This window comes from Fulmarus glacialis, unplaced genomic scaffold (genome assembly GCF_000690835.1).
Source record: "Fulmarus glacialis isolate BGI_N327 unplaced genomic scaffold, ASM69083v1 scaffold3484, whole genome shotgun sequence".
NCBI classification, from domain to species: domain Eukaryota; kingdom Metazoa; phylum Chordata; class Aves; order Procellariiformes; family Procellariidae; genus Fulmarus; species Fulmarus glacialis.
The window spans coordinates 1-24,930 of NW_009208485.1; the positions used below are offsets into that span (position 1 = coordinate 1).

Genomic DNA, 24,930 nt, shown 5'->3' on the forward strand with positions numbered 1-24,930 from the left:
TCTCCCCAGAGCCCGCGCTAAGCGATTCCCACAGCGTGAGGGGAAACGGGGCCTCACCCCCACGTTTATCCGTTAGGATTTTGACATTTGGACGGCTGAATGGAACCGGCGCTTCCTGAGCCACAGAAACGTATCTGCCCTCAGAGGTGCGCGCCCTCCTGCCGGGGACCCAAACCCCACGCGCTCGGCAGCGCGGTTTCCACAACTAACGCACGCAACCGTCACCCTCGGGGGAATGCCACCCTAACAAAGCCAAAGCCACCATGGAAAGCAGCTGCAGCCGCCTTTGGTGTGCACGTTTCACACAGTTCTTTCCTAAGGAAGAATCCAAAACGCTGCTGCCTTTCATTTTTCTCGTCAGTACCTTGCCAGCCGAATCGGGAGAGGCACGACGCTGCAGCAGGAGTTTTGCCACTTCCAGGCTCCCGTATTTGGCCGCCACATGCAAAGGGGTGAATCCCTTCTGAAAAGTTCCAGGAGATAAAAAACAGATGTTTGCATTACAGGTCATGCCGACATCTCTCATTTAAGAACTACGTATTAAAGCCCTTACTCTTCAAGCTATATTCTAGCTGGCAGAATCAACAGCCGTACCTAGAAAGAGCATCATCTCTTGAAAGCACTTTGAGAAGGATGAAATACAAGAAAATACTTTCCCTTTTATTATTCTTCCCTATGTACGTGCTGTCAGGGTAGCAGGCATTTTATCTGATACAGACTCTACTAACAACATACGCTGCGTGTGTGGGCAATGAAGGCACTTGTTCAAATTTCCACTCCAAACCAGCTGCACTTTTTAGTTTCGTGATGACAGCTTTAGAAATACTTCCTGTACCAATTGTTGCCAGTAACAATGAAACACCAACTAAATTCAGTGAGAAAAGCTCCAAACTTCGTAATCCTCCTTTAGAGTTTGTTGCAGAATGATTTATATTTGGACTCATGTGTCCATACAGTCACTAAGTTCTCCTGCGGTCTCTGAACTGCAGCTAAAAAAAGTCATGCCTGACTCAATGGCAGTGCTTTTGGAAACACATTGTGGCAAGACTAAAAATCTTGTCTTTTAAAAGGAGTCCTTTTCTATTTGTTTTAATAATGCTTGTCAGTACGGCACAGGTGTAAGGTCTATGTCAAACTAACATGCTCTTTGCCTGTTCTTCTAATTTAAAAAAACATGTTGATAAGGAAAATTCATGGATGCAAGACAGCAGGTGGCAGACCGCGCCGCTGCCCTGACAGTAACTCCGGGGAGCTACAATGACCTATTTGCCTGACACATAAGTGATGTGTAATGTTTATTATCATTATCGTCTTGTTCCATTAATCCCACCTCAAAAAGAGATTACGTCACGGAATCGCAAACGTTTCCGGTTCATGAATCACAGGTTTGTAGAGAGATTATCTAGTGGACTACATCTTCTTCTATTCATAATTATAGAATGTTCCTGCTGTACTAAAGCAATTGCCATAAAGCAATATAGGAAATTAGGAAAGTATTTAGTGTATTTTTAGCCATTTTAATGTGATTTAACAGCTGGATAAAAGGAGAACAGCAAGCACTCCCAGTAATCCGTGGATCGTAATTTGAAAATTGCTGGCTTAGTCTTCTAAAACCTGGAAGATACCCCATTGTTCAAAAATATGTTTTAAGCTCCAGCTGTAAAATCAGGGGTACTTTTTCCAAGACTTAAAACAATAGTGAGAATTAAGTCATTCTCATTTAATCACATGCAATAAATTTGGAAAACATATCTTGGCACATAATTCTATTTACAGCTATCTACTTTCTTACATGTTCATCACTCTGTTAAGAATCTGTTGGTAAACATTTTTGGCTAACAAAACAATAATGATTCTGCAGACTATTTCTTTTATAACCCCAGACAAAATGGCCTATTGTGTCATATGACACCTCATTTATAGAACCACTGAAAATAGATTCAGCATTAGATGCGACTGGACAGATGCTGATTTGTATGCTTTAGGAACATTCCTTTCAGCTAGCACAGACCAGAATTATTTTCCTATTTAAATAAACGAGGTATTGAAGAATACACAGGCCTGTTCATTAAAAAAGTGTTGTCGTCATCCCCTCTTCTTTTTTGAAAATTTTGGCCAAAAAGCCCTACCCATAACACAATGGGAAAGAGACAAACAAGGACTTCATGTACATTTTAGACCTGTCAAGACTGTGTATTTATCACGATCTGCATTTGGCTCCAGTGGGAATCAAACTCCCAACTTTAGGTGACAGCAAAATATGTCAAAATTTGATTAACTTCTGATACATTACTTCGGTCTATTGGATCGCTGTTGATTAAATAAGAACAAAAGACCCAAACTAGTTCAATTTGTCAGTGTGAAAGTACATTCCTCGCGGAACAGGCGTGCGCTGGCATGCGCCGCCTGTGCTACTGGAATAGAGACGTAAAGCGTTTTGTCTTACTTTGGTGGACATGGAGTGCGAGGCACCTGCCTCTAAGAGAACTGATGCGACATCAACTTGTCCCTCTCTGGCGGAGATGTGCAGTGGAGTGTACCCATTAGTTGTTGCGGCATCAGGGTGGGCCATGTGCTGTAGCAGAAGTTGGACGATCTCCGTTTTACCCAAGCGAGAAGCAATGTGCAATGGAGTCTGTTCTTCCTACAACTCAAATCGAGTAGATAATCAGCGCAGGTAGAACCACCCTGAACACAATATTCTGGTTGATTCCAACAGATTTATTTATGCATTTGCCTTGTAAAAATCGTAGGAAGTAATAGTACAAAAAAAGGCAGAAACGGAGCGCTTGCGGGTTAATTTTTGCAGTAAGCTTCAGCAATGACTTAGAACAGAGAGAACTATGAAGAAAAACATTGTTTTTTCCTTTTATCAAGCAGATAGCGCACATCACTGTGAGCATCCATTGCTCTCCTTTGTGTTCTTAATTTGTTTTACAACAGCTGTACCTTGCTTTACAAACAGTCCCCTTGGTTTCAAAATCTGGCACCAACTGCTATCAGAACCTCTGATCTTTGGTTTTAGGACACAGCTGTGCACCTCCTTGCTCAGACAGAATAGCTGTTGCTGGTCTGAGTCAGGCACATTGTCCTGGGTCTAGCCGGGAAGGAGTTAATTTTCATCACAGCAGCCCGCGTGGTGCTGTTCTAGATTTCTGACCAAGACAGTGTTGGTAACACACCAGTGTTTTAGCTGTTGCTGAACAGTGCTTACACAGCGCCAAGGCTTTCTGTGTTTCTCCCTCTGCGCCCCCAGGGAATAGGCTGGGGGTAAGCAAGAGGCCGAGAGGGGACACAGCCAGGACAGCGGTGTCCGAATTGACCGAAGAGATAATCCATACTGTATAACGTCATGCTCAGCAGTAAAACTAGGGGGTGAGTTTTTCTAAAGGAGCCGTTGCTCGGAGACTGGTTGGGCACTGGTCTGCTTGTGGGAGGTGGTGAGTGATTGCCTTTGCATCACTTGTGGCGGGGAGGAGTTGGTTTTGTGGGGTTTTTCCTCTTTCTCCTTCACCTATTAAATTGTCTTTATATCAACCCAAGAGATTGTCTTGGTTTTGCCCTTCCAGTTCTCCACCCCGTCCTGCTGCAGGGGCAGTGAGAGAACGACTGAGCGGGGCTGAGCTGCCGGCCGGGGTCAGCCCACCACACACATTCTCTTTGGAAGATCTACACATAAATACATTACTGTTTTCAGAACTGTTTTCAGGTGTGCTTAATACTGAATCAACAGATCACATAAAAATGAAATTGCTCCTCTGCTTCAGCTATGTTTTTGAGTAAGAGAAAGCAAAAAAAAATTGTAAGCAGAACACCTACCCTGGCTCGGGCATCAACCAGGGCCCCGTTTCTCAGGAGGCAGCGAACGACTTCCACCTGCCCAGCACGTGCCGCCATGTGCAATGCAGTTTCTCCACGCTGCAGAAAAGCAAAAGCGTTTCAGTGTCTAAACCTCCGTGAAGAAAGAGAGCTCCGACGGTGTAAATTCCACCCACGTCAACTCGTGCAGAGACCTGCTTTTCCGCCAGCTGAGAATCTGGCTTCAGACCCGGTAACGGGCATACATGTCGCTGGACCCGGGTACGCTTTGGTTTGCAGACTGATCCCAGACAAACGTAATCTCACTACAGAGGGTCAGAATGAAAATCCTGGCTTATAGAAAATTCTGCCGTATAGACTCCCCTGGTCACATATGTTCCTCAGTTTTCTACTGATGCAACAGTGCATCAGCTTGTGTGCCGCACAGGAGATAAGAGTATATTGAGCCTGTCGCTCTCAAGGGATTGCGAGGCACACGAGCCTCAAGATGGAAGGGGATATTTTTCCAGATGGTCTCTTCCTGCACACTGTGTGGAGCTGGCAGCATTAAAAGGCCTTGCAGTGGCTGTGCACAACTGAGCCAGCATATGAAATGTGTAAAATCTGTGCTCAGCAGCGTGGCTCTGTCTGCAGGCTATGGAGTAAATCTTGTTTCAAGCTTTTTGTAGCCCACAGAATTTGAAGGAGAATATGAAATTTTGGAAAGCGACTGGAGTGATATGGAATTTCAGGATCAGGATAACGAAGTACAGATGATACATTCAAAGCATTTATTTTTTGCATAGGTTTGCAAAGGAACACTGAAAGTAAGTATTCCTTGACAACGGCATTTCTAGCTTAATTTTGCACTGTCCAACATTCTTTGAGGGCACTGTCCTAAAGCGGACTAAAACAGTCCCTGTGCAGCTCATCGGTATCTGCTACATTAGGTACTGGGACAGCTCCGCAGCCAGGAGCTCTGTATTTCTCTGTTATGACAACACAGCAGGACTGATCACTTCTTTGTGTTAATTGCTCCTTCTCCTTACTCTAGAGCTGGAGTATATTCTATTGTAAGGCTTTTACCCCCACGACTGTCAAGTTAAACTGCAGTTGCCAAAATGAACACTGTAGTCAACATCTTTTGCATCAGAATCGGGAGTCATGCCTTCTTGTCCCTCGTCTAGATGTAGGGAAAGAAGCAGCCTGAGCTCACCTACTATAATGAACTTCTAATTAAAGCAAACCCTCTTCACCAGGAGTTGATTTATCTTGTCATTTTAAAATTAACATTGTATTACCAGCTGTGATTAGTAAGTAGGCAACAAACAAAATCCCACAGCCCTAGCTACAAATCTTAATAGAGAATTTTATCTATATAAACTTTATTACCTGAAGAATGAGCTGTTTAAAATGTGAATAAAGTTTACATTTCACACACTCTAAAGATCAAATTTCTATAAAGACCCTTTTGTACTTGAATTAGCAAAGCAATTTAGCTGTTGGAAACAGTTAGTAGTTCAACAGGGAACTTTATCTTACCAAGTAAAAGCCAAGACACCTGTGTAGCATAAATTGTAAAGTGTTAAACTTTGCACACAGATGTCCGGTAACACAATACTTTTAATTGCTTCCACAAGAATTTCTTGTTGGCTTTCATATAAAGTTTTTATATAAAGATTGCTTCTACAAAAAAAGTATTAAAGCAGTAAGTGACTGTCAAGAAAAGTCTGTTCTAGCGATTCAAGTAAACAACTCTGTGTGCTCAACGTTTTCACTAGGTTCCATGTAAGATTTTTCTAACTGAGAAAAACTGATGAGTTCAGTGTACCCGGATTACTAAACTTTTGTTGTTGTTTTGCTGTTGGGAACACTTATCTATAACATCATTTACTGGTAAAAAGCTGCTTTCAAAGTGCAGGTGGTCATAAGTTGAATATTTGTTTATACTGACAAATTGAATAGATATCTATGAAATACAGCTCAGAAAACTATCGTGTTCTTTTTATTGCTGTTGTTCTTGGTAACCAGGCTATTGGTATACAAACACTGCTTTCTATGGTAAGTCAGGTTCTGCATTTTGTGTTACCTCCCAAAGGTCACATTTTCTACATTTAAGCATGTTCTTTTAAAAGGCACCAGTTCCTGGAATTTCCTGTATAAGAGGAACATCTTGATTTAACATTTTTATTTTTTGTTTAATTGTTAGGCTTTAAGCGTTTTATACCCTTTCACTGATACAAACGACACAATTTTATGGCAGCCGGTGAAGCTATGCAAGCAGAAATTAGAGCCATTTGGACTTAAATTTCATCCTTCAGAACGGAAACACAGTCTTCCCTGTGACTTGGCTTATAATCAGTTTTGGATGTATTTGGTGAGTTTTGTCTGTTTCTAAGGGAAACTTTACCTACTCAAGCATTGTTGAAGAATACATGAAACCACAGATGGCTTATAATGCATATACAATCACCATTTTCACCTCTTCACTAAAGGTGCTAGCATAATTTGTCCTAAAATGCAATGAAGTCATAAAGTATCATTAAAATGTGACCTTTGGTTGAGCTACATGGTAGGCCAGACCCTTTTCGGAGGAGGTATTGCACAGATGATTCTAGTCAAAGCCATACTCACAATGTTAGTGACATCGGGAGAGGCTCCGTTCTGCAGCAGGAGGAGGACTATGTTCAAGTGGCCCATAAATGCAGCCACGTGTATTGGTGTGAGGCCCGACTGCGAAACAAAGCAAGAGCAGTTTTACTCCTCTGCACGGGCGTAGGGAAGGGGCTTCTTCGTTTAAACAAAACGTAAGTGACAGTGAGGCATGATAGGAGAGAGGAAAAAGGAAGCAAAAAGGGAGAGAGAGAAGGAATGTTTCTTCAGGACATGAAACATTTTTCTACCTCTGTTATAGCCTGGATTGAAGCCCCATATTTCACCAGGAGTTCCATGACTTTGATGCGATTTTTCTTGCAGGCAATGTGCAGTGGAGTAAAACCATTCTGTGCAAAAGACAGTCATGTTAGTTAAAAACATGCAGCTACACTTTCCACACAGCTCCATGCCGGCACACTGGGAGCAGAAGTGTTAGAGTACCAGAAGCAATTGTTCTTTAAGCACAATAGGTTATGAATTACAGACATCTCCCAGTAGTCTGAGGCAGAACAAAGCAGTGCCACTGCTTTCTTCTCAGGCAATGGAGAGAAATTGAACTTCCACCTCCAAAAACCAAATACAGACATGCCCGTCCTGACTTTCAAGTGTATGTGTGCGCGCATGTACGTATGTGGTTCCTAGGGTTGCACGCATGTATATGTAAGGATGACTTAAAGTGGTTCCCAAGATCGCCTAACACAAGGAAAAGATAAGAAATGATAGTGATCACTTTGAAATCAGTTAGTGTCTTCTGAAATGTATAAAGCATATTTTATACCTCTCTAGGAAAAGAACAGAGTACTTCTTCCAGATTCCACCTTATTTTATTTGTCTTTTCAGAATATCTTGCCATCTAAGCATCTATGTGTATTTATTTTTTTATTTATGCATCAATCTACAGTATACTGTATTCATGTTTGTGTGTGTGTGTGTGTGTGCGCACTCTGTGAAGTATCTTGAATAAACAACCACTACTTCAGCCATGGTTTCATGATACAAAGCGTTCACTCTTGAAGTATTTGTGGCCCCCCTTCCTTTATTCCTGCCCTGCCCAGTCATAAAGCATTGTAAGCAAGGTATCAGCCCTCGTGAGGATTAAAATTAAATGAGGCAGGGACAGGAATGAAAGGTGGGCGGGGAAGGGAACATCTTAAGATTGCAACCTAGCATTTTGTATAGTGAGACAATAGCTTCAGTGTTGTGCTTACCATTAGCACATATTCATTTCTTTGGAAATGCTTATTCAGTAAGATTGGGGCCCAAATCAAAGCATGTCTTCATACTCTATACTGTAATACATGTTTTGACTTCATGCTTTTTTGTGCACTATTATAGTTAATGCAGGTTAAGTGTGTGCCTAAAGCTAAGCAAACACATTATTCACCATATGTGAACATTTTAGTGAAAAGCACAGGTAACACTTTTAGATAATGTTGAAAAAATGCTGTATTTTCTAATGAAAAGGATCAGTATTGCTAAACAATCAACTAGCAGTTAACAGAACTTATCAGTGAAATCTTAGCTCATAGAAAGAGGTACGTGACAGATTATTCTACAGTCAGCTTCTGTTAAGGGAAATGTTAATTACTAGTCGATTTGAAGGTGCTTTAAAGCACACACAAATTGAAAAAGCTAAGAACTCATATAGTGCTTGTATCCCCAAATCATTTTGTAAACATTAACAATTACTTTTTTTAAATCTAGCTGTAAATGAATCATTTGTAAAATGTATTCCATCACAGGACTCTGCTGAATATTATTACTACTATTAGCCTTCTCCAATTTCTAAACAAGGAATCAAAACGATTAGATATTTTACCTCCCACACAACAGCTCTCAATATATTTCATAGGGAGTTTTACTGTTTCAGAAGCTTCCGTATTTTCACTTAGTTTTACTGCCTGAGTTGATTTAAGTTTGCCACTTCCATTTAAGCGAGGAACAGTTTGACAGGGGAGAGGAGAAGGCAGAAAAAACATATCACTAACCAAAATTACGAGCATCATTTAGTGTATCAAATACTATAAACAAGCCAGAGGCGACAAGTCCCTGATGGGAAAGGAAACAAGAGAGAGGAAAAAACCCAGTCTGGAGGGAAGAGAGCAGAGAGGCAGCGGCCCGAGGGTGTTCTCCTTTCATTTCAGATGTTTCTCTGGGAGGGAGAGAGGGGGAGGAACAGAAGGTATATTTCTGGTCATGGAAGGAAAGAAAGAAGATGTGGGGGCTAGCATATAATGTGTATGTGTGGGTAGCTGAGGAAAGTACAGCTAAAGATAATCAGAAGACTGGCAAGAAAAACAAGAAAGGATGAAAACAGCATCGAAAAAAGACCAACCAAGTGAACATGATGCCGAGAAAGACAAAACAAGAAAAGCATAAGAAGAGGAAGCAAGAGGGGTTACGGGATTTGCGGGTATAGAGAGGCCAAGAAAAACGAGAGGGCAGAAGAAAATTGCGACAATAAAAAGTCAGTCCCAAGGAAGTACGGGGTAGGGACAGCCTTCACAGAAAAACACAGGGTCACACTGAAGGCCAGAAGCTGGGGAAGACATCAGAGTGGCCTGCAGTGGAAGTTCTGTGGAGGCACGGAATACAGCAGGCAATGGCAGACTTCTTGCCATGCAGAAGTAGCTCAAGCGTTCACCGTCTCTTTCTTTCCCCCACTGAGTGTAATATATTCGTATTTTAACTTCTGTCCAGCTAACACTTCATGGGGACACTTCCTATTAGAGAAAATGGGAATCTTGCCTGGGTGTGGACAGATTAAAGACTCTTGAAAGCTTTATATGTTCCTGAAGCCAAATGTGACGTTTTTCTCTCAGTTAGGGGACAGTGGTCTGATCAGTGAGTGAAAGGAATCATACCTGTTTTCCTGTACGCATCAGAACAACTGTTTTTTGAAAAGGAAGAAAAGTGGCACCTAATAGAGGGGAATGTCATAATTTGATAAATGCAGAAATATTAGCTTTTTAATATATTTTCTCCATGCCAATTAACTTACTGATTCAGTTGAAAGCTTAGACATCTTTTGTGTATCAGATCACATAGTATGGCAAACTGAACTGCTAATTCAGTACAGTACCAATGCATACGTTAGCATCAGCTAGAAATGGCTCTGATTTTAGGAACTCTGTAGAGCTTCCAGACCTGATACTACAGCCACTTGCCATGGGACGTGGTCCATGACTAGGCCTAACGATACGAGAGACAATACCGGTAACCAGCAGGCGTGACAACCCCTGTTGTTACAACTGTTGAAGGTTGTTGGAGTTTGGTGACAGAGTTTTCACTTAGCTTTACTGGTAAGAGCTACTCATCTGCCCTGGATAGCTTTGTTACACGACACAGGTGGGACAGGTTTACCAGGGCACGAGCATTGGGATTTGCTCTCTTGTCCAGAAGGAGTTTGGTGACACGATAGTGGCCGCAGTGAGCGGCCACGTGGAGGGCGGTCAGGTAATCCAGCGTGACGTCATCCACGGGAGCTTTGTGCTGCAGAAGGTGTTTGACGCATTCCACGTGGTCCCCCTGGGCCGCCATGTGAAGTGGAGAGAGTCCATTCTGCGGCAAAAGGAAACAGAACAGTAACTTCTAGTTACTCTCACTGAGATCGTGGCACATATTCGAAGGGTGCCATCAGGAGTCTGCAGAGTACCCCCATGGCTGAAACAGAGCCGCATCCGAGCTACAGTCTGGAAGGAAAACTGAAAAAAGCTAGAGCCACCCCTCCCCTTCCAGCAAATACAGGCAAATTTAGAGGAACATCACACAATTAACTAAAAGCAGAATTTAATCAAAGCAAAAGAATCTAAGGGTCTTGCCCTCATGATTTAATAAAACACATCTTGACCTTAAAAGACAGTTCTGGGGATACTCAACATAATACTAAGGCATAGGTTGTACGTTAACTAGAGGAAAAGCACCTACTTACCCATCATTGTATTTATTAGGAAACCTATATTTTTTTTCCTTTAAGTGTTCAATGAAAAAACAAATTATATTGGCAAACCTGACCCCTGAGCTTCTGGGAAATGATACTTTCAACCACCACCATGGTTGGACCTTTTGTTCAAGGTCCACTTGAAGAGCTGTGGAAGCAGGAGTTTCATAGCCCCGTCTGGCTTTAATAGATCCTTTGTAAATATTGAAGTCCACGGAGGGTAGATAATTAGGAGGAAAGAGAATTTTTGCTATTAATATGTATAACAAGTTGTTTTCAGAAAAAAATAGTTTTAATATTTACATATTTGTCTGTCTCCAGTTTGGAACCACCAGATTCAGTTCAAAGTTAGAAGGGGAAGTTGCTTTTAAATCTAATCTCATTTTACATGCAATAAGGTACTTAAAAAGCACTGCGTGTTTAAAGATAGACTATAACATATAGACCTCAACAGGTAACTGACTTGGTGTGGTCAACCTGACTGTTTATTTGTCACCGGGAAGGAGGGAATTATTCACTGGACAGTTCTGCTCTGCTCAATCCTCAACGCAGTGGGGACGTCCAGATGCCGCCACAGCAATGCTGATATTTTGTCCTGACGGGCAACATCTGTCTTTGAATGGCAACATCTGGGAATCCTGCCTGAAGCGTGCACAATAGATGTGTCAGGGTCTGTTCTTCTGAGCCTCTACCTCTTAGTGAAGTGAGGGTGTTGACACATGAGGTTCACCTAACCACCTTCTCCCACCAAAGGAATCGGTGAAACTATAAGGAATACGTTCCCTACAATTCCCATCTCCCTGTGGATCCCTCCTGCGTAAACAGATGACCTGGACTACTTGGTGCTATCAAGGATGCATAGCTTGAGCACATCCTTATTTGATGTAGTTGATATGTTCGCAATCCAGTGATAAAACCTCCTGAAGACTATCAAGAGAAAATCTTGAGTCTCCAATAAGGATAACTCTGGGTCCTAATACCCTAATTGCCCTTGTTTTAAGCCATGTTTGAGGAAGCGGGGCCCAGTAAACAGTGCGATGCTCTGAAACTGGTATTTCAATTGTTTGTCCCTCCTCATCTTCCAGGGGACCTCAAGCATATCATTGCAATACTCTATTCCACCGTTTTCCAACTAATGACACCAGCTACCTTTGTCAGGCACTCTGAAATTTACTGATGTGAAGTGCTGCTCAGTGGGGTTTGCTGTGATACTACAAGCATCCTTCTCTCATTTGACCAAAGGGACAGCATTTGTAGGAAATGCATTAATCTCAGACGTGCGCTTTTCAGAACTCAGTAAGAACACACTGAAATCATCTTCCAAGTCTGAAATAGTCCAGGAAAACAATTAGGAGAAGCTGCAAGTCACAGGTCCTAGTTACCTTACACGAGGGATCGGAAAATATATACCAGGAATCATCTCTCAGGAATGACTGATCCAGCTTTCCCATCTCTGTGTCCTATGGTCTTAGGAAGCAACAAAAGTGAAGTGCTTGCAAAAGCACTGTATATCATGTGTTTAGTCTGGTATTATAGAGGGGGGCAAAGAAGTGTGTACTATTTCATATAGTCGGAAAGGATAGTCCCTAATTATGTAAGAAGATCCTTATTTTGGATCATTCTACCCATTAATACGTTTCCTTTGAGAGAACAGAAATGTTCCTGCCTTCTTCGTTGTCCTTTCAGTGACATGGAAAATTCTGTGGAAAGTTACCTAGAGCTGTTCATGTATTCTAATCAGACACACACCTTGGTCCGTGCAAGCAGCGGGGCACCTCGTTCCAGGAGCAGCTCCACAACTTGGTCATGTCCACTTCTTGCAGCGCAGTGGAGTGGGGTGAGACCATCCTTAAAGTAAAAGGAGGGAAACCAAATGAGCACATCCCCAACTGTCCGTCCTGGCACTCTGAGGAACACCCTTCCAGGAATGCAGCCCCACAAGCGTGTGAAAAAGCTCCTTTTTTTTTTTTGACTCCTAACTGAAGCTGTCTCCACAACGTGAAGTTTCATCCCTGTTCTTTCTTGCACCAGTAAAGCACATTCTAAGGTTACCGTTTCAGAGAGGAAGCCCACTGTGTGTTGAAATCTCTTATCAAAGAGGATAATGTGAGCATCCTTCTCCTCTGCATGGTTTTGAGATTGTCTTGCCTCTCCCTGGATAATGTGTGCTGGGCCAAGGATGCTCCGTTAATCAGCCCCTGCCCTTTGGATTGCTTTTGATGCAGGGTTGAAACAAGAAACATTCATACTAGAAAATTTCCTCTAGAATTTATTTGGGTTTTTTTTTTAAACAGGCAGCAGGAGAAAGGAGATTTTAAAACAGAGAAAAAGAGAAAGAGAGAAACAAACCGAACAAAACCTTTCATTTCTGAGACTGAGTGGTGAACAAAGAGCTAACAATCCTTTGCTAATACTGCTGTGAGACCACCAACTCCGCAATACTTTTTCCGTTGCAGAACACTACCCTATACCAAAAGACTTGTTCAGGCTACTCAGTAATGTTCACAGCAGTGGTAGCAAAAGATGTGTCAATGAAACATTTAGATAGGAGAATGCATTCTAGGAAATTCTGCTACAGTTTGGACTTTATGCATAAAAATACAGGAAATATGAGGCAAGAAATATGGTTGCAAAAGAATATTAGTGCTGAATGACAGAAAAAAGAAAATCTGTAAGATATAGAAACCCAAGTTTTCATCCCATCAGACCTCGATATTGTTCAAGCACGCGCTCAGAGAAGTCATCAATACTCATTCAACAGAGATAGGTTTATAAAGGTGAAATGGTAATAGTTTTTAATCTCAGGAAAAGCCTTCTCCCTTGAGACACACTGCTCATTGTAGATGAGGTAGATGCTATTATTCTAGGGTGCTTTCTGAAGAATCCAGTAACAGCATGATTAAACGATGAACACACTGGTCTCAGAGAGATTTATTACTTAGAGGTTAAAAAAAGATGAACACGCTGGTCTGAGAGAGATTTATTACTTAGAGGTTAAAAAAGTAGCAAAAATGCAAAAACATGGCCTTAAGTATGAGTTAGTGACCCTGCTTCATACTCAGATAGACTGTGTGCCTTGCTGGAGTTTGGAGGAAGTCTACATAGCTATATTTTTACTTCTGCTACTAATATTTTAAAATTAAAGTAGTTGTGGACTGCACAGCGCCATTGCAATTGCACCATCATTTTAGCTATGCAAACATAGCCCTGTAATGCTCTACAAAAGGTAGTTCCAAGAAGTAGATCTTCCCTCATCCTCAGTTTGGAAAGCACAGAGCACCTTGCTGAGTTAGCAGCGCAACAAAGCTCTGCTGCAGTGAGGAACTGAAGCCTGCAGGGAGGAATTCTTCTCCCTTACTTATCTACTGATTCCAGAGATTTTTCAGAAACATGGGAAGGGGTTAGGTGTGCCTTGACGCTCCCCATCTCAGAGGCAGAGGTATCATTAAATCCCACGGAAGCTTTGCAATGAAATTCAACCGATGCGAGATCAAACCCGCAAACAGAATTCAAGGCTGTTCAGCACCTGGCAGATTGGGTCAATGTAAAGGAACCGGGCGTAACTAGCTTATCTGGGTTTTTTTCTGCGCTGAAACTTCAGAGTCCTCTAAATCAAGTCTTTACATGTACAATGAGGTGTATTTTCATCTCGCTGCCAGAGGGATTCATACACATAATTCCCATTAGCATTACTAAGGTGAGAATATATCCCAAATGTATTTCTAGGAAAGGTATTTATTTGGCATTTTTTTCCAGTTTCTCGCCTTTTGTGCTCTACATTTTTAATCAATGCGGGAGGTTCGCTTTCCCTATCTGCATAGTGACCTTGATGTTATTCTATTTAATAGAACAGCAAAAGAAAGGTAGAATTGCGTGAACCCTTGAAAAAAACAGGACAAATCCCCAGAGGGAGAAAAAAGAAGAAAAATACAAGCTAAGAAACACATCAACTCCACAAGAAAGTCTAGCTAAAATAAAAATAAGAAGTAAATAATAAAAAAGCATAATTTCTCCTCTCTTCTTATCTATAATTCCCTCTAAAAGTAGAGATAAAAATGTGCTACCTATCCTATTCTATCCTGTCATAGCTTTTATAAATGCATCACCATTTACTGTCTGTGCACTTTCCAGTAGGTGCATGAAGCAATATGCTTTGCAGTCTTCCCATATAACCCTCTTCTTTTCCCTCTTTCTGCCCTGGGGAAAACAGCAAGTTTATTTTAAAATCATTGTATATTTAATACTTTAGATTCCATTTTTGCTTATATGTTTTCTTCAAAGATGAGGGAAATTGCCAAGAGAGAGCTGTTGTAGTAGAAGAATTAGTACATAATACAATGAGGACAAAATGACATTAGCCAACATCAAGAGACACACTGGTGTACCAATTAGTCCTTTTTTGCACCATTATCTATTTGCAATGAACCTCAGTGCTCTGAAATCTATTGCAGGAGTTTGCCTACGTACTTTTTTAATCACTCCATTGCTAATTGGTACACCATGTAAATCGAAGGACACTTGCTGACCAAGATATCAAACACATCATTTGACAGGACATACAACACTGGCTCGAAGAGACACAGGCTTTGAAGCACAGATAATGGATATCCCATAAACGCAAAGGCCGCCATGCCAGGAGACAAGAAATTCAGCAATTTTGTATTTTAAGAAGTCCAGTATTTATCTCCTCATCCCAAATAGTACATAGCGGAGATTTAAATGTTTTCACCTTCCAAGTGACATCCTGCACCTGGTGTTCTGTTGTTCCCGTATGTGGCACTCTCCTAGCTCAGCTTTGGGTCACTGTTAGAAATGCCACTACAATCCTTTCTGTATGTATGGAAGCCATGCAATTCCATCCCTCTTAATTTCCTCTTAAATGGCTCTCAAAATAGAAGGTAAACTTTTGCCTTTTTTTCCTTGAAAATCAATCGCTGGTCATTTTTTAACCTACAAAATTAATTCTGAATTCTGTGCATGACTCCTAACTACAGGGGTCAGGAAGATAAATTATTGGGTCATGTCACAGTGATTAAAATGCTTTACTTGAGCTTACTAGGGAGACTAAGATAAAAAGAAGCTGTGCTTACGAGAGATTCTTAATGGGAAATGGTATGGGCAGCATCTTAACAGGACAGTTGCGCACATTAAGTGCTCATTCGAACGAAGACTGATGACAGCACAGGAATATCAAAGGCCAAATTATCAAAGAATTCTGCTAAACTGCACCTGCATATTCTCATTTTTATATGGGTGAAATAAAATTTCAGTATTCTGATTGTTAGACGTGCAAAATTGTCTAAATTTTCTCGACAAATACATGCCCTTTCATTCGTTCATTTTTCATTACTACTAAACCTCATCTCTTTAAAAATGAACAAGGCAAGTCTCCCTCTTGCTCTAAGCTCTCAGAGTCTTGGCATAATTAAACACGCTCTGAAGTATTCCTCCAGCTCTGCCATTCAAAGTCCTAATTTTAAAAATACAGCAAAAAATATACCATGCATTTGCTTGAGTAATAAGGTATTAACTTAAATAATTCTAAATAACAGTCACTATTTATATAGCTTGCTTAGATAATCTGTACAACATCCTTTCCTGCTCCCTTGTAAAAATTATATGAATCCACTACATTTTTTTGCAGCAAGTATCTGCATTGTGATTAGATATTTATAATCTGACATTGCTTTAGGAATGGCAAAAACCGCCAATGAATTATCAGTGCTCTGTGCCTGTGTGAAGACTAGGAGAAAATGTCACAGCAGCATTACTGCAGGAAAACAACTCTGTAAACATAGCATAGTGCCAAGACAGGGTTAGGATCCGGCTACAATGGCTTCATGGTAGGAGACCCACTGTCGTGTGGAAATAGCAGACGGCCGTGCCGATTTTGTCAGGATGCATATATACAAAAGGAGACATTATTACAAATAAATCTCAATTTATTTGTTCCCAGAACATTTGTTCCCAGAATTTATTCTGGTTCCCAGAACGAGCGTAAAGGGTGTCTGAACCACATTCATCACAAAAAACCCAACCCAACCCAACCCAACCAACTCCGAGTTCCACCCCCCACAGCTTCCTTCCCTTTCTTTTCCCATTGGTATCACACATCTCCGTGACCGACCTTCCACTTCTTTCGGCTCCAGCTGAGCCTCCTTTCTTTTCTGTGGCCCTTCTCCAACCCGAATGGCATACCAGACTTTCTCCCCACCATTAGCACGTCTACTCCCCTCTCCAGCTCCAGCTGCCGCGCCTCCGAGTTCCACCCCCCACAGCTTGCTTCCCTTTCTTTTCCCATTGGTATCACACATCTCCGTGACCGACCTTCCACTTCTTTCGGCTCCAGCTGAGCCTCCTTTCTTTTCTGTGGCCCTTCTCCAACCCGAATGGCATACCAGACTTTCTCCCCACCATTAGCACGTCTACTCCCCTCTCCAGCTCCAGCTGCCGCGCTCCAGGCACACAACATGTTTACTTTCCCACACAATAAGCTTTCCATTCCAAGCCTAGATGCTCTGTTTCATTCCAGGGATTTTTTTCAACTGTAAATATTCTGGACAAGAGCCTGCAAGAGGAGTCTAAAGAAAAGTCCCAGAGCAAGAAAAATTTAATTTCAATGTTGGCAAGACTCAATAGAAAGAACACAAAACGTGTGACAACTTCAGCATCTGAGACAGGTGGACGTGGTCCTCCCCCCCTTCTAAGGGTGTTTGCATAGTCCCACAAAAATGGAAAGGCCTTTAAATAACACTGTATTTTAAAAGTAAAAAAGCATACAAAAACTGAAAAAGCCTCACGTTCTTGTGCTTTTTTTTTCTATACAATATATAGAGATGATAAAAACGGAAATATTGCAAAAACTGCATTCGTAAAGAATACTCCTAAAACCCTTTAATAGCCAGTAACATTTCAATATCCCGCATATCCTTACTGTTATTATTCCACTATATCAGAATATTTTTTTTTTAATAGAAATATACATATTTTGACCATGCTGAAATTGCTCTGCTTTTAAACGCTTAAAATAATTCTCCCCGTAATAATCCTTACTATGTTTCAGGAAGGCTGTAAATGCTTTCCTTCCCTCAAAGTGAGAACTGATAATTGCCACGTTACTCTTGACCACAACTTGCATCTGAAACCCAGCTCCACTGGTCTACCATCGTAAGTTATACAGGTCAGAAGTTCAGCTAAACTTTAAAATTTTAGACAAACGTATGTCACTGAAGCTCTTACTCAGGTAAATTTGTAGAGAATATAGGTTTGACTAAGATTTTAAGTATGAAATGTTTTAGCAGAAAAAATTTTACCTGTTAATTACTTAGCAAACAAAACTCCAGACAAGGCTTGTGTGTAAATAGAAGTAGCACAAACATAGATATAACCATCAGTACTAGTAGAAGTATTCTATTAATATCATCGGGAATGGAGTTTACATTTTTGCTTTAGATACAATGCAAAAAAGAAATGAAATTCCACATTTTAAAAACTTATTTAGTAGTTAGTTGAGAAAAATGGGCAAACTTGCCAAAAGAATTTAAGTAAAATATTATTTTAAAATACGTAAGTGTAGCAAGCAGATTTACTAGCAATTCTACATCTTTATACTCTAGCGAGAAATGCCATAAAATCTCAGCAAATACATTATGAAAGGTATAGAAAATAAAAATATGCAATTCCTGCAGTAAGCAGGGCTTTCCTCTGACATGCAACATTAACTATGGAACAGGAGGACACATGCGTAATTTACTCTCTTTGAAGAAAGTACATTTTAATTTAGTTTTTTTAGACAATACAGGGGCTCCTAACGGATCGTTCCAATGGAACATTTTCAAACCTAAAAAGATTTCACAGATTAACTCTGCAAAATTAAAGTACTGAGGCTCATCTAAAATCTGTTAAAGTAAGTTTTTGCATCTTAATTTATGCATCATCAGATGTCATGTAATAAAGCAAGTTAAAAACAAACTGAATGAAAGCAATGAGTACTTTTTTAACCAAAGAGCTTATTTTGATGCAGTACGGAGGACCAAAAATAAAAGCCCAAGCTATCCGGCAATGAAATATCCTAGTGCATTTAATTCCACTGTTTTTCAGTCAATCTGACCTACTGGGAGAATTCTGAGGTGCTCCGCAGAAGAAATGAAAAGGCGCATATGGAAAGGCAAGCATGTTAGTACCGAGGTGGAGGAGGTGAAAGCCTGTCCTTTAAAGTACAAAACACACGTATGCATGGCATGCAACACACAACCTACCTCTTCAATACCCTACATATCCACGGCCAGAACAAAGCACACAAGGCATGCGGACAAAGCAAAGGGAAAAGAAAAAGACACCGAGACGCTCTAAACAGCTGGCACGAAGACAAGATCACGCCACAGGGACACGGACAGCAAAACCAAAGCTCTGGAATCTTCCCCACTGCGAAGTACAAGCAGCCGACCGCCGCCGTGTGCCTTTGAGCAGGGAGAAGGCAGAAGATGAAAGCAAGAGGAAGCTGCCGAGCCTGTGCAAACTGGGATGTGGGTGCTTTAGGACACCTTTACGGATTTTCACCGATATCTTTGTGCTGACGGTTTTTGAGCTAACGTAGCAGCTGACAAAGGGCGGGAAGCCAAGACAATGAGAATCTAAAATTAGCACCTTCCACCTACGTTGGGCAAAGACCTGCTCCTTCAGTTTCATTCACAACTGCACGTCAATCCTTCCGGGTGAGCGGGGAAAGGAATACACCTTGACCTCTTAAAATCCAAGACGTCCTTTACAATCATCTGTGCCAACTGGTCTAAAACGAATATCTAAATACTGAGCAGGAAATAGGTGAATTCAACACTCTCATTCCACAGGCCAAACGGACCATTTCTGTATGACTATTGTGCTTAGGAGTACGGGGAGTACCCTGACTGCAGCGAATTATTACCGTTTCGTGCCTCTTTACCATGAGATTTTAGGCACCTACTGTGGAAAATTTGACCAGGGATGATTTACTGCTCACCTTCACAAGAGGCAGCATTTTCCATCATCAGTAATTTAAAACAAAACAAAAAAAAAAGAGCAAGAGAGACACCATTTCATAAATAATCACAAATCAAAATCATAATCACATACCGAGTTACACAATAATCACAATTGTTTTCCTAGCTTATGAAGCAACAACTGGTTGATGTAATTAATACCAAAGTAACTGCAGAGGTTGAATCAACCACAAGGGTAGTTGACTGCAATATCCTCTACCTTCCTCTACCTTTCTACCTTATTAAACAAAACCTCTTATGTCCACCTCTAAACTCTGTGTACTAAAACACCCTCTATTACTTGGAGATATTATTTTGCAGCTCAGTGCTTAAAAACCAGCAGCTTTCAAGAACGAGTCCTGTGCAGTTCAGTTTGCATAAATGACCACGTTTTCCTAGGTGATTCCAAAATCCCATTTGAAATTATTAACCCTGCCCGTACAAATCGATGGGGTTTTCTTTTGTCCTGAACGACTGCAAAATCTCCCATAAATAAAAAGTGACTGCCAGCCCACTGCAGCAGTTTTGACGAGGCACACTATGACTGGCACAGATATTTAGGAGTCAGGGGACGGAAAGGCTGAGCTGAGTCCAGACCCTCCAATTCCCATTGCCGTGCAGCACGCGTGTTCTTGTGTCACATGAAGTTGGACCAACTTTCCTTAAAAAGATGAGTTTCATCAGCTTTTTCTTCTAAGATGTAGGTAGATTATACAGCAGACTAAAGGAAATAGTATTTCTGCCTCCTACTATCACCAATACCTGCCATTCTTTAGTCGGATACCATAGAAAACAGTCTACATAAAACAAATAACAATCTGAAAGCTAAAGGTAGGATTCTGAATTTAAAAAAAAAAAAAAAGTACAAAAATATTTCTTGATAAATTATTTTGGGAGTCACAATTTAAATTTGGTCCAAGATTCAAAAAGAGTACAGTCGTGAGGAGGCAACGTTTAACATTTTTGGAGCTGTGTTCAGCTGAACTTTTTTTTTTTTTTTTGAGTCATTTGTAACAGCCGCATCTAATGTCTCACTTTAAGAACAGAGAACAAGACACAATTACTGACGCTGAATTCCTAGCTATGAATCTTGGTGTTCCCAGTCTGTGGCTTAAAAAAAAAAAAAAAACAAACCCAAAAACAAGCAAGCAAAAAATCCCAATCCATTCCCAAGAAGGGACAACATCATATTCAGGGAATAGAAAGACTCACCCTGGTTTTGGCATCGATCTGCCCTCCGCGATCCAACAAGAGCTTCACCATGTTTGTGTTTCCCCTTTTGGAAGCCACATGCAGTGGGGTGATTCCATTCTACACCATGAAAAGAACAAACAATGAGCATGATGGATTTGAAGGTGTACAATGGTGGTGAATTTGTGTTCGGATCACAAAAAATGAGACCATCACATTGTAGAGAATAAACAAAAACGTACTTGAGCATCAGAGCTAGGCACACACCATAAAAGCTAGAGTTAGTAATTCCTTTCTAAGCAAGAATCTTTATTCGTTGGTTGGGGGTTTTTAATAAACGAAGAAGCGCATCTGCCAAAGCAGCAAACATCACAGTCCCAGAGTCAGACGAAGAAACAAAACATATATCAGAGTCCCAATGAGTCAATATTCACAAAACACCGATGCATTTAAATCACTGCAACATACACAGAGTACACAAACGCGTGACTCCTGCACAAAGGAACCTTCTTAGTGTAATGCCAATAGCGTAAAGGAGTAGGTCCCGTTTAGGCTGAAAAATCCTTGCAAACGCTTCGGGTGAGGAAAGAGGTAATATTTGCAGCTCTTCCAGACTGGCAACAGGAGAAAGTCAGTCTGAAAGGCAGAACCCTAAAGCAATTCAAAGTGTGTCCGGCAAAATTAAACAGAAAACTTGTGATTCGGTAGCGTGAGGTACAGATTACCAGAGGTTTTCAAGGTGCCAGATGCCGTGCTTCAAACTACGTAACGCACAACAGCAAAGAGACTATATTATGTAGCTCTGCAGCTGTTTACCATAAAAGAGTAGTCGTGACTGTACAAGTACTTCTATTATTGCATTTATAGAATGGCAATATACCTCACTTTGCTTTTTCAATATATGTTTATATGTGAAAATATCAAATTAAAGTAGTATAGTAAATACCGAAAAAGCCAATAAATCCTACATATATTTCTGGAGCATGTCTAACTGACAGAAAAGCTGAAGTGAGTTGACACATTATGAGAATAACAGCTTTCTGGAGCTAGTCAAAGGAGCCTGCTTCCTTCAGCTGGGAATACTGGTCCCTACTCAACTCCCAAGGACTCTCTGGTGCACTGCACGGAGGCAACCTTTAAGAATCACTACCAAAAAGACATCTTTGAGCACAACAGATTTTCAGCATTACTTTCGCTCCCCGCTTACTCTTGACCAAGAACTGCACAAAGAAACACTCCCGCTTTTGTAGGCCATTACCACTAAGAAGAGAAAGAAATTCCTCCGTACCCTTGCCGTGAAATCGACTGCAGCTCCTCGGTTTAGCAGAAGCGTTGCCACATTGACATTTCCATAGTGCGCGGCTATGTGCAAAGGTGTAAAGCCACTCTACAAAGGGAAACAGCCCTTATTATAGAAATCATTTTATACAAGATAATCGACTTAACTAGAACTTGACTTTAAAAGCTGCCGGCAAACGAATGTACCGGGTCGATTTGATCCAGTTCACCTATGAGATAGCGCAGCCTTTCAGGCAGAGAGTGCAGTTTTCACAGGAGAGGTTATCGTTCTTTCATTCTCCGAATCAGTGGCCAATAAGAAGAGTAGCTTCCATCATAGAAAATATTTATGTATTAGCCATTCTTAAAGAAAATAAAGGAAGTTTCCTTATTACAATTTGGAAGCAACATGGGTCTTTTGGGCTGCATCTGTTTACTGGTTTTGGATAAATGACCACAAAAGTTGTTGGACTCTTATTTTACTGCTCTTAGAACTAGAAATATTGACAACATACTTCCTTTTTTTTGTTTGTTTTTTGAAAAAACAGCAGTTACTCAATCTGTAACCCGAGAATTTGGTGTACATGAGAAACTACTTAGTAGCATAGTATAAGAATCATAATTATTTATATTTATATACAATTTGGATCTCAAAGGATTGAAGAAACTTTGCCATCTATACATCAGAAAAAACACCATTTATTTATTGTCTCTTGAACACTAGGAGACGAAACCTGCTTCAGCTACGAGATATAGAATTGCTTGACAACAACATAAAAAAGATTAATTTTTCAGAAACTAGGACACAGAGCAAGCTTTTAGTCTCATAAGTAATTCAAGTCGAAAGGGCCTTGGTTTTGAGGTTTCCCTGAAGAGCTTTACACTGATTTGATCAGAGCTTTCTGTTAGCTATGGAAAGAGAGAAATACTTTTGGCTTCCAGAGTATACTGTATTTTCAACTAGGTTTCATTTCTTTCAGTGTGCAAATCATCATTTTAAACTATTCACGGAATAAAGAAACGTAGGCAGATATTGCACTCCGAAATCAACTTTACTCCCAAAAGATAAAGCAACCAGCCCTTTATTTTACCCTAATTCCATTTACTTCCTTGTCAGCCCACAGGTGATCCTGGTCAAAGTACAGTCAAACACTCATTAAATTCATAGTCTTCCTGCTGGGATAAATTACCAGGGCAGCGTCTACTGAGGATATTAGGCACACAAATACAATACTGCGTTAAGCTATAGATTGAATGCATATTGCATTAACAGCTACCTTCCCGTGGACACGTGTTTGCCTGGTGACAAACGCGAGGTATGAGAAGTAGCGTAACCCCCTTCACGTTTATCACGGTGAAGAACATGCCCACGGGCAGATGCCAGAGAGAAGCCGTCACCCTTCCAATTCCCCTCGCCGGCTGCCCCGTGGCAACTTGCTCACGTGCGCACGCGCCGAGCGTGAAGCGCTCTCACGCGGGTGCTCGCGTTCAAAATTCATCCCCTCCTCTAGCAGAGAAACTCCGTTATTCAAAAGCCGGCATTCAAATAATGACCGCATTCTTGGAAATAATTCTTTTTCCTCAACGTGACAATAATCTTTAGGGGAGAAATCACAGTTCTAGCCAATCAGACCCAGGATTTTTAGTGGAAGTGCTTGGAGAGTTGGTGTTGCCAGAATCCGTATGAAAAAAGTAGTATTATCTGCTGCAGGTAAGTTCTGATTATGTGCTATCCTTTAAGGGCTTTTCAAAACTTCATGGAAAAGATCGTAATAAGAACAATGGTGAAAATAAGCAGATGCTCTGAACAAGTTTTTACCTTAGAGGATTTGATTATATTTATTATTGTAAAAGAAGGAAAACGAATTTTACCATTATTCTGGCTGAGCCAGACACCTTAATTTAGTTATGCCAGGTGAGTGCATTTTCATAATTAATGAAACTGAGCTAGAAAAGCATCTTTATCCTCTTAGCTCCATTACTCGCTTCAGACTTCTTTGAACCGATGCGAATACTCAAAAGTTTACTTCAACAGTGACACAAATAAAAAAATCTAAGACCAAGGATGAATAAAAACAGGTTTGCTGAGTCACAGATTTCGATGTATTAAAAAGAGTCTTCTCTTCGCTTTTAATGCTAAATAATAAAGAAATATTGCCACAGAGCAGAGAAAATAATTATAACAGAAAGAGTAATTAAAAATTTTTTATCTCGGTACCTCAGTCGTCCTATTCACCATCATCTGATGCAGCATGGTTTGGGAAAAAGAGGAACAATATTAAAAGACTGGCCGCAAAACGAAGAACTATGTTGCTTTTTGAAATGAGTTATGCTGTTAATTATGGGAAAAGCCATTCAAGCATGCATTAACTTTAAATACAACCCATGTTCCCATGGGCAATAAACCAGTATCCTATTTAACAGGGAAGCAGCGATTCCGCTTCCATTCCAGCATCTTCTGGTTTACAAATAATGACAGAAAGCTGGTTACCAAAGAAACAGGAGATACAACTAAAAAGCAGAAAAACGAGTAGTTTGTAATTACTGCGTAGCTAAACACTGCAAAAGTAGGTACGTTACTGGTGATACCGGTCCAGCAACTTGTCTTTCCCCACAGAAGAAAATTACCTTTAACTGTTAAGACGAAGGAAGTAAAGTTTGCTGCCCATGGGCACTCAGCCGCGTGATACCGTTACCTCTACGGCAGCATCGCGTTACCTTGGACTGCACGTCGGCATTGTGGTCGTTCTGCAGCAAGAGCGCCGCCGATTTGGTGTCGTCTTTTCTAGCGGCGATATGCAGAGCCGGTAATCTCACTTTTCCCTTGGTGTCATTTTCCAGGAGGATGGCCACCGCCTGGTTGTGTCCTTGTTGCAGTGCAACAGCTAGAGGAGTGAAACCGTCCTGGTAGAGAAGAAAAGAAGGTGCGCTCGGTAAGCTGAAGGACGTAGAGCTCTTCAGTGATTTGCACAGCGCCGTTCACACACAGACATTTGATAAGCGCGTTACCAGCCGTTTTCTACCTCTGCAATCCCGTCTCCAGTGAAATGA

At 41.0% G+C, this 24,930-nt stretch overlaps 1 protein-coding gene across 1 annotated transcript in view; it reads right to left on the bottom strand.

The window, feature by feature from the left end:
* Positions 1-364: 364 nt before the first annotated feature.
* LOC104075828 (ankyrin-2-like) overlaps positions 365-24,930 on the bottom strand; it is a gene marked incomplete at its 3' end in the record, with an annotated part of 53,084 nt that continues 28,518 nt past the window's right edge. Inside the window, exons 5-14 of the mRNA XM_009576482.1 lie at positions 24,598-24,783; positions 21,890-21,988; positions 20,623-20,721; positions 12,143-12,241; positions 9,817-10,014; positions 6,702-6,800; positions 6,433-6,531; positions 3,820-3,918; positions 2,447-2,644; positions 365-463 (exon numbers count right to left, since the gene is read on the bottom strand). Coding sequence (XP_009574777.1) covers positions 365-463; positions 2,447-2,644; positions 3,820-3,918; positions 6,433-6,531; positions 6,702-6,800; positions 9,817-10,014; positions 12,143-12,241; positions 20,623-20,721; positions 21,890-21,988; positions 24,598-24,783 — 1,275 coding nt within the window. The remainder of the gene's footprint in view (positions 464-2,446; positions 2,645-3,819; positions 3,919-6,432; positions 6,532-6,701; positions 6,801-9,816; positions 10,015-12,142; positions 12,242-20,622; positions 20,722-21,889; positions 21,989-24,597; positions 24,784-24,930) is intronic.